At 39.0% G+C, this 10,912-nt stretch overlaps 1 protein-coding gene across 1 annotated transcript; it reads left to right on the forward strand.

Moving 5' to 3' along the window:
• Window positions 1–856: 856 nt before the first annotated feature.
• On the forward strand, window positions 857–6,504 carry LOC133976840 (neuroligin-4, X-linked-like; the record flags this gene model as incomplete). The annotated part of the gene is made up of 3 exons (XM_062415038.1): window positions 857–981; window positions 4,201–4,810; window positions 6,097–6,504. Coding segments are annotated over 3 exons (1,143 nt in total), but the record flags the coding sequence as incomplete, so codon positions are not given.
• Between the last annotated feature and the right edge of the window lie 4,408 nt (window positions 6,505–10,912).

Below are 10,912 nucleotides of genomic sequence, written 5' to 3' on the forward strand. Positions count from 1 at the left end.
TGGCGATGAGGTAAGATGATGTCACAATATTGTTTTTGCTCATTAGACACAAAAAAGGTGCTTGTAAATAGTGTCATGAGGGATGGTATTAGATGTATTATCACTGCCATATTTTGATCAATAAGAGAGGTATTCATTCAAAGCAGAGACTGGTTTGTGCTTTTAACTGAAGAGCAGGTACAGGCAAAAATGTTGGTGACTAATGTCTAAAAGATGTTCAGAAGGATTCTTGCAATGAATGAGGATATTTTGGTTTAGGTTACCTTGGAAGAAGTTCTTCACATTGAGTTTTTCGAAATGCTGGGTACCTCAAATCAAGCTATCTTCAAGATCATAAAAAATGTAAAGTTAGGGCTGAAACTAAAATTCATTTTTTTATTCAGTGCAGCTGATCTGTAGATTCTTTTTTAAATTAGCCGATTAATGTTTTGGTCTTAAAAAAGTCAGAAAATAATGAAAAAACTAAATTTCCCAAAACCTGAGTTAATGTAATCAAATGACTCATGTTGTCCAATCAACTGTCCAAAATACGAAGCTCTTCAATAGATGATCACAAAAAAAGCTTTTTTGCTAAAAAAAATACTTAAAAACTGAATCAGTCAAAATAGTTCAGATTCATTTTCTGTATTTAAAATGCGGTTGTGTTGTGTGTGTTATGTGTCTGTATATTTACTGTTGTTATAATTATTATTTATGAAAAAAATAAATGCAGTTACACATGAAGCGGTTTCTTTTTTCACTGAGATGACATTTGAGTTTGACATTATCGACATGTTATGGTTAGTGTTCAGGGAGGTAATGCAATCTGTTGACTTCTACAGGAAACTAACATGTGTATGTGTGTGTGTGTCTGTAGGTGCCCTATGTGTTTGGCGTGCCTATGGTGGGACCCACTGATCTGTTCAACTGTAACTTCTCCAAGAACGACGTGATGCTGAGCGCAGTAGTCATGACTTACTGGACCAACTTTGCCAAGACTGGGTGAGCTGTTAAAATGCACACTGATTTCAGTCAGAAACCCCCACTGAGAAGACTATTTTCTTTTTTCCCCAACTATAATTATGTACAGCAAAAATCAAGAAAACAAGACACAACAAAGCACAGCTTCAGCATGGTTCAGTTCTCTTTATTTAGAGCTTCTAAGACATGGAAATCTGTGTTGAATTTCTGCTATTAATATATAAATCTCCACCCACATGTAGGAAATATGATAGTGTATGCAAGCCAGGCCATTTAATCTAATTTTAAAATGTAAAAGAAAATGCACAGCTGTCAGTTGTTTCTTTATTCTTTGACTCTCTTCAGAGAAGAGGTTTTGGCAACACAATGTGTTGTTGCTGTAACTGTGGACAGCTCACTCCTGATTTTACAGGAACAAATCTCTCCCAAGCTAGAAATAAGACAGCCAAGATTCAAGTCTATGGTGTCATCAAGAAAAATAGTACAGAGCCTCTCCAGTTGAAAGTACTTAGGAAAATTTCTTTGTGTTTAATTTGTCGGACTGATTAATATGAAAATTGAACATGGAGTGTGCTTCTGGCAGAGGTTACACAGAGAGAGGAAATCAAAGACACAATATAATTGGAAGAAGATAACAGGTTTTGATTATAACACTAGGCAAATGTATTTCTCACAAATGATGTGCATATGCAACAGATTTCATTAGCTAAATGCAATTGGGGAAAAATTAATTGGTGCCAATTTGTAGGAGGCAGATCAGCTTAAATCTATCACTCTGTCAAGTTTTATAAGTAATATTGTAATAGCACAGAGATTGAGGCAGGGTTTAAAACACTGAAATTCTACAGCAACAAAAATAATGAGCTCACAGGCAAAAGATACGTTATTGTAATCTCTTTCCTTCAAAAGGTCTCTGTTGTCTGACGAGAACACAGTACTCTCAGACACAATCATGAAAACAGGACTGCAGACTAATATAGCAAAGGGGTGCACACAGGTTGTCTGTCTTTTCAACATTTTGACAAGGTTTCTCATCTTTGGACCTTGACTGAGAAAGTTAAAGCACCCATTTGAACAGACTGAAAAGGTCCTTGAGGAAAGTCAAGTAAAGAGGAAAGAATGATGGTTCATTATTTGACTTTTTCTCTTCTCTTCTCTTCTCTTCTCTTCTCTCTCTTCTCTTCTCTTCTCTTCTCTTCTCTTCTCTTCTCTTCTCTTCTCTTCTCTTGTCTTCTCTTGTCTTCTCTTCTTTCTCTTCTCTTCTCTTCTCTCCACTTCTCTTCTCTTCTCTCCACTCTCTTCTCTATTCTCTTCTCTTCTCTTCTCTTCTCTTCTCTTCTTTCTCTTCTCTTCTCTTCTCTTCTTCTCTTCTCTTCTCTTCTCTTCTCTTCTCTTCTCTTCTCTTCTCTTCTCTTCTCTTCTCTTCTCTTCTCTTCTCTATGATTCAGTATGATTCAGTATGATTCAATTAAAAATGTCTGCCAGTGCTAAAACTGTTCTTGTATATCCAATTTATCAAATTGAAAGTGAAATTATCAGCCAGTAGCAAAGAAAAATACAATTGTTATCAAAAGGATCCACTTTAAAAATTTCACATGACAATCCACCCCGATAAGAGTACCTTTTATCTCTATACTCTGAACATGATGTACTAGATAAAAGCAATTGTTGAGGATGGACCCTCTCTCGGCAGTGCTCGAAGTGAGTAATTACCAGTAATTAATCCAATCGAGGCTCATTCCACTGAGACCTCTTCAGAGTTACAGAGACATCTGCAGTCTAGACCTTGATCTAAATCACCACGGAGCCTTGCTACCATCACAACACTCAGAATTAGGACAGTGCTCTCACATGTTTCGACTGTAGCATAAAATTAAAAAAACATCATCAATGTGGGCGCATTACTGCAATCACAGGCATGTAAGAAGTTTCTAGACCATAGTCTGACCTATCATCACCACCTCAGAAAGCTGCAGAGTAAAATCATTGAAAAAAGATGTGAAAATTTCAGTGTGCACTTCAATTATCAATGGGGAACTTTTTCTAAAGAAAGATTTCACCCGGTTGAGAGTGCCTCAGATGGTGATGGAGCTGTGCAATTGCTCACTTTAACAGGAAAGATTTGATGCTCCTGATGTATATTTTGTGAGCTGCTGTGTGGGCGTATAAATCTTCAGATTGTTTGTGTTTGCGTGCCTGTAGGTCTTCACGCTGGCTGACTTTCTGTGCTGTTCATAAAGTGTTTGATTGACAAGCGAGCACATAGCGTGTAACTGGCAAGTCCTGTGAACCTGTGCCACTCATTTCTTCATTTATGTCATATTTGCTGCTGACACACATTAGTAGGTAACTAAACAAATAAACGCCTGTCTACATGTGTCAGAGAAGTGATTCGTCAGGTTATTCTCGCTATAACACAAACACACACATTCATCCATCTGTAATGAAAATATCTGACAGTTGTATGTTTACTAGAGGAATTATCTGCACACTGTTCAAGCTTCAGGAGTTTCAACTAAGCATTATCTGAAGTGTTTTGTAAGTGGCATATAAAGTAGACAAACAAGAAATAAATCAATCGGCTGAATCATCTTTGAGCTATGTTGAGCATGTTTTTTGCTTTGTACAAATATTCCTTGCCACCGCTTTGTCTTATGTTACTTTGCTATTGATTACAATGATGTGTGCCAGCACTGGGGAAATTGCTGAACAGCATGAGGGAAACTCATAGGATGGTAGTCAGCTGAGAGAAATGTTTTCAGTGGCTGTGTAAGGAGTCTCTTATATTTGAACATGAACTACAAGAGGTGCAGGATTGTACAATTCTGTGTAAGTGAATACCCTCAGTTCTCTGTTGCATTTTACTGGTTTATTTAATTCTTTATTGTTCATTGAGCGCTATTGTAGTTATTAGGATCTGTGTTATCAGTTAGCTCAAGCTGCACTGGTGATTCAGTATTTTTTTCACATAGTATTTGTATCTGTCAATGCACTCAAAACTATAGCTGGGTAAAGATTTGTTATATTATTTGTATTTTTCTGGGTGTCTTTTTGTATACGATTACAGATACAGTACAGAACATTAGGTTTGGAGACTGTTAAAAGGAATTTCTTGTCTTGCACAAATTATTAATTCCTCCTTTTTGTCATCTATAAATTATAGAAAAAAAACTAAAACTTATATAACCCCCAACCCATCTAAATCTGACTTAGTAACTCATTTTTTTTCACTCTTTTCAGTGACCCAAACCAGCCTGTTCCTCAAGACACCAAGTTCATCCACACAAAACCTAACCGCTTTGAAGAAGTAGCCTGGTCAAAGTACACCCCAAAAGAGCAGCTATACCTCCACATTGGTCTCAAGCCCCGTGTCAGAGACCACTATCGTGCCACGAAAATCTCCTTCTGGCTCCAGTTGGTCCCTCACTTGCATCACGTCAATGAGCTCCTCCAATCGGTGTCCTCTTTCACACACAGTCCCTCCCCACAGGATGACACCCCTTATTCTTACACCAAACGCCTATCCAAAGGCTGGCCTCCTAGTAGTACACGTCACCCAGGTTCACAAGGAGGTACCCCGCAGCCGCCCGAGTCTGCTTTGGGCCAAGGTGGAGGGGAAACTAGTGTGCATGTCCCTAATGAGGACTACTCGACTGAACTCTCTGTGACGATTGCGGTGGGAGCGTCACTGTTGTTCCTCAACATCCTTGCATTCGCGGCTCTGCTCTACAAGAAAGACAAGAGGCGTCTGGAGCATCGCAGGCCACGTCCTCTTCCTCCCCCGAGACGAGACATCACACCTGCTGATGTGGCGGCCCATCTGCAGGGGGAGGGACTGATGTCATTACAGGTGAGTCAGTGTGTTTTTGTAGTTTGATTGTGCCTGTGTGGTTGTATTTGAAGGTATATTCAAAGTTAAAGCCAGTGGCGATTGTGTGTCTGTGTGCTTCTGAGGCCACATAATTTTAATTCATAGGGAATCATGCTTATTGTTAAACTCACATGTCTTATTTTATGAAATACAAAGCCAATTGAGGTTTAGTGCGTAAATATCTGAATGAACTCTTTTCTTGCCAGTGGTGCAGCTGCAGCTGGAGCATTTCTGCAAAACATAGCCTGCCATCAGTAGGCATTATCAGTGTGAGAATGAGTGTGTATCCGTGCGTGTGTTTGGATGCAGGTGCATGTGTGAGCTTTGTCCGATTGCCTCAGTTGCTTCCAATTTCTTGGAATTCATCCACTGACTGTTTGGTCTATTTTTTTAGTTGCCTTGTGTTGCTTTGAAAACTCACATTCTGTAGTGAAACCTATTAATTGACAATTGAACTACAGTAATATCGCTCAACATCACAGCTGCTTTTGTGATTGTCTTTTAAATTTATTTTGAATATCAGATCTTTTTATGTGGTGTTTTTTACTACTTTAGTCGACTACTTGAACTACTTGAACTACATAGTCGTTTTGTATTAACACACATTATTGTGATTTATGCATGTAATATACATAATTCTGACCAGAACAAAACATACAAGCCCCACAGAGGACCATGTAAAAATCACTCAAACTCCATCAGGAGTGTCTGAGAAGATGATGACAAATAACAGTAATGGAGTCTGAATATGAATAGGATTTTGAATTGGATTTGTGGCTCTGACTGGGTAAAAGCTGAGGCGAAGGCTTGACTGCTTTCACATGAAGTCTGGTAAAAGGTTTTGTTTTCTTTTTTTAAACTTATTTTATTCCTAGTTCCAGCTTCTTAATAGTGATGATTGATTCACTGTTTTCTATCATTGAATACTAAATCTGTTTTGGGTTTCAAATGTTGGTTGTACAAAAGTTTCCCCTTGAGAGGACCTCAATTAAAATTAGCTATATTGTGTTTTTATCCTTGACAGTTTAATTGTATGTCCTTACTGGGTGACTGGGTGCAGTCTTGTATTTACTTTCATTGTCGTTAAATAAATCTATGTATTTTTCATTTCATTCAATTTGAATATATCACCTTGGGCTTTGTGATGGGCAATTTTTACTATTTTCTGTTATTTTAAACTATGTCTATACACCTGCCCTTATTGCTTTCACCCCATATTGTATTCTCATCTACACATTCACTTATTCACCAATCCGACCTTTCAGGTGAAGCAGCTGGAGTGTGACGCAGCATCAGCAGACGAGAGGAGCAACACTCACCACCATCACACTCTGGATACGCTGGATGCCCTGGACGGCATGGACACCCAGGACATCTACAGCACACTTGACACCGTACGTCTCACCTGCCCGCCTGATTACACCCTCACCTTGCGCCGCTCGCCCGATGATGTCCCCCTCATGACCTCTCTGACCCCAGGATCACTGCCTGTGACCCCTGGGTCACACCCTGTTACTCCTGCGACGCCAATGACCCCCATGACCCCTGGATCAGTTGTGGGGATGAGGATGGGTCATCCTCACCAGGGATACACACACCATAGCCCGTATAGTAATACACATTTGCCACACACACACATCTCCACGCACACACACTCCACCACGCGTGTATAACCGCAGCAAGATGCTCGCACAGAGAGGGACATAATTACAACATACACTCATACTGACACACAAAAACACACACAGAAACACACACATACATAAAACAAGAGACTTAAATACCTCTACTAATTACCCTGCAGGATTGTTACAGATGGAGTGACAGAAAGACATTTTCAGTAACAGGATGAAGAGACAGACAGCTGTGTGTTGCATGAAGACAAACTGGATTCCAGGAGATGCAGTTCTATGCATCATTCGCTCTCCTACTGAAACATGACAAGCCGAGGCATCCATCAAATGTCTCAAAACCTGCTTTGGATATTAAATCTTCTGCTTTTTCTACACCTGAGGAAGAAGAGCACCGAGGCAAAAGGGTCAGTTATGGATGAGTTTACAGCTCCTACTGCACCTGTGCTGGGACTGAGAGAGCAGAGCAGATGCAGAACTGAGTGAAGACGTACCACACACACAGACTGTTGATGCCAATTTGAACAACCTGTGAAATGTGAATGTAGCAATTTTTTCCATTAAAAGATCAAAGGCCCTATCTGCCAAGGATCAAAACTAAGCTGAGGAGAAAAATAACCATTCAGCGAGAGATGGATGTAAAAACAGACAGAGAGGAAGTGGGGATTAAAAAAACAACAGTAGCTGAAGGAAAAGTTAGTGAGATGGTGGGAAAGAGATTAAGATTTTATTGAGAGGGATTTAACAGCTGTGAGGGCGAGAAAGAGAAAGTGAGATAAAGTGATATGGAAAAACAAGGAATGGAAAGTGTGCCAAGAGACAGAAATTTAGCTTCAGAAAAAAGAAAGGGCCTCTGAAGTGTCGCCAGACTTACTGAAGAATCACTCTAACCAGCTATGTGTTAAACTCTTGTAAATAGAATGGGACGATAAAGATGATATATTATGATTTATAGCATTTACCTGCTCTTGCATTAAAACATGACTTATTTAACCACATTATTGCTTTCATTTCAGATATTACTATATTATTGTATAGATGTCCTGAAACAAGGCTGGTTGTCTTTCTATCTCACCCACTGTAGTATGTACACAGTACCTTTATTTAAAGGCTATATTTGCTATGCACAGTCATTTCAATAATTCTTAACTATGTACGCATCTAGATACTTGTTTAGTAGTTGAGGTATAAGACATTTTTCACAACATCCTGTCTATTTGTTTGACCATTGGATGATGAGCTAGTACTGTGTAGATAATGCAATATTGGTTTGATGATTGAGCACCAGCCAAAAACCATTACCCTTAAGCCTTTGAGTCCTTTCCTGTTCTCCTTTCCCTCTGTTCCTAAAAAAAAAAATTCTTAAACGCCCTACCCTCAATCCTTAAAACCTCTCAAGCTTAATTTAGGATCTCTACAGACAGACAGGGTTATGGTGGTAATGATTCAGGGGTGAGCCCCAGAAAGTTAAGATTCCTTCAATCTGTATGTGCTACACCTTACCAGGGGCCCCAGTATTTTTTAGAGGAGCCCCTGCTTGAACTACCCAATACTGACTGAAAACCTGTCCCCTTTCCCAGGCACTACATGTAAGGAATTGGCCAAATGTTTGTTGTAGCTTAAAACCTACTGAAGTACTCTCTAAAAATATCACCATCTCTAGAAAAAAAAGGATATATACATGTGTTAGCCACATTTTAAAGCCTTGAATTTGTATTTACTACCTGCAACCATGTTGTCAATTGTTTGGAGTAAAGTTTGATTGATGGAGGTGGAGCTTAGGAGGGACGGTCACCGTGGCTTTTTGTGATAGTTTTAGATACTTGATATTGAAGGCAAACACGCCTTCAAACATATTGCTGTTTAAGCCTTAATATCCTCCTAATGGAGCAATATTTTGTTCTCAACTTGCCACCAAAATACACTTTAGAAGAAGTGAAATTATTTTATTGGAAGCTCAACCAACTTCTTGTGTAAATAATGACAAGTTAGAGGTTTTCCTGCTGACTTTGCAGTGAGTGCTGTGGTGTCAGTATGTGCCACTATCCTGAGTTTCAGAGCATTCAAAAAATAAATCCCAGCCAATTCATATTGACAAGTCATGTAGCAGAGATGCAGTGCTGTCATAGCTGCCACTAAAAAATGACAAATGGTCAAATTCTGTCTATCTGGTCACTACTCGAAGCTAAAACTCACCTACATGTAAAACTGAACAGCCAACCCAAACAGCTATACTGAGATCCAAAACAGTAACTCAACCAAAGGCACCAACCCAAATATTAAAACGTTCCTGTTTTGTCCTCTTTTCCCTGCTCCTTGTCTTACCTTAACCCACGTCCCATCAACGCCCCCTTACCCCCCACCCCCCCAGCCTCATCTGTGCGACTACATACAGCTTTGTCACAGTGAGGCCTATTTAACCTCCTCTCATCTTAAGTAACTTCTTCATGAGAGATTTTAGTTAACTGTCAACAGAATACATGAAAAAGAAAGCTGAAAAATTGTGGATGGCAAGCAAAGAACTTTTACAAAATGATATAAAAATAACATTTAATGGATGTTTGATTGACTGAATATTTTTTTCATATGGGTTTATTGACTCAGCGGATGGCTGGATTGTGTCAAGCATAAAACATTTCTGCTGCATTTTTGAAAAATAAAAATATCAGTATTTTACAATTTATGAGCATTTTATGTCTGAATTGTGATGTATGGTAGTGTTCATAGAAATTTAGTGGGGAAGTAAGGATGTGTTATCACTTGGGTCTTTTGTTTTTTGCGCAAGTGATTCTTTTCCATTAATGTGACATTAGTAGTGAATATTAATAATAGTAATTCCAGTGATCTTATATGTCCAATGATCTTATATGTCACACACACATTTTGGGAGAAACACTCACTTGCGGACAGCCAGATGAGAAGAATGAAACCACTATTGTTTGTGCACTGAATATGAACCTACAGCCATGAGCTAGTTAGCTTAGCTTAGCATAAAGACTGCAGACAGGGGCAAAAAGCTAGCATGGCTCTGTTTAAATTGAAAAAAAAAGCAAAAAAATTAACACATTATCAAATTTCACCCATGTAAAAAGACTTCCATATGGATTATCTTTAGCTTTACTCTATAGTGCATATTTTGTGCAATTACTGAAGTCGTTGCTGCTGCAAAATAGGGACACATTATTGTTAATCATCATGGACGAGCAGCCCCTGCCAGCTGGCTAAGGAGACCCTGTGAGATTTGAAAGAACCAAGTTCATGGCTGACTTCCAGACCAGATTGATGTCTCCTACATTGTGTCCCCGCTCTAATCCCATTAACTAGATATAACTGCAGTTAATTTGATTTATGGAAGGTAACACATTTGAAAGCATGAGTTCAAGTCCTGACCACGTGTTTTTTGTGTTTGACGTCAACATGTGCAGAGAGGGCCCTGAGAAGCTATAGTGTAAACAGCTCAGAAATGAAAAATAGTTTTTGCCATTTCAATTTGACTCTTTGAGAAATCCAGTCTACATGCTGGTCCACGTATTACTTAATCAATAGTCATTTGGACATAGGCCATTTTTCCACGGTTTAATTAAACATCTTGTATTTCATATATTGTTCATTTTAATTCTTACAACTTGATTTGTGGGATTTCTGGAGGATGTATTTTTTCATTTTAAAACAGGCAAGGTGCGTGTGTTTATCTGTTCAAGTACAGCCCTGAAGTAATGTAGAAATGGTGGGAATTAGACATTGTTCCACAGATACCAGACTGATATTTAAAAGCAGAAGCATCTGGAGACAATTTTAAGATAATTCACTTTGGGTGATTGTAGCGAACTTTAATTTCTAGCTTTATTAAATCAGACAGCATGAGCTAATTTAATACTTATGCTAGCTATTTTTTCACTGATATGTTAAAATAATGCTGGTTTCTCTTATCAAAGTCTGATGTAAGCACCGTGAGTCCATAGTCATTTCTGTTTTACAGCAATGACTACTGTGGCTACTTGCCCGTGTTGTACTGTTGCCATGTTACTTAATGGAGGAGAAATTAATGTGGACGAGAAACAGAGCAGGCAGTCACGACGCATTTTGATAGTGAGGACTGCAGATATTCACCGCTTAAAAAAAGCATCAAGCATTCAGTGATACTATTTCCAGTACATGACCAGATACTGTCTGACTCTGGTCACGTCCACAAGATCAGGCTTCTGATTTGAACAAATTATCCAAGCTAGTGTTGCATCCTACAGCCTTGGAGACCGTGACAATGTCATCTCTTCCTGCTTTTTTCTTTCTAAGGGAATTGAGAGAATGAAGGGGCGGTGGGGGTGGGGGTGGGGGGGCTAAAGCTAAAAAGTTGAGCAAGAAAATATTGAATGATGAGGAGAAGCAGAGGATGCAAGATGAATGATAATGGGACATGGGAGGGAGAGTAAATGAGATAATGTTAAGGACG

The sequence above is a fragment of the Scomber scombrus genome, unplaced genomic scaffold (assembly GCF_963691925.1).
Source record: "Scomber scombrus unplaced genomic scaffold, fScoSco1.1 SCAFFOLD_568, whole genome shotgun sequence".
NCBI classification, from domain to species: Eukaryota; Metazoa; Chordata; class Actinopteri; order Scombriformes; family Scombridae; genus Scomber; species Scomber scombrus.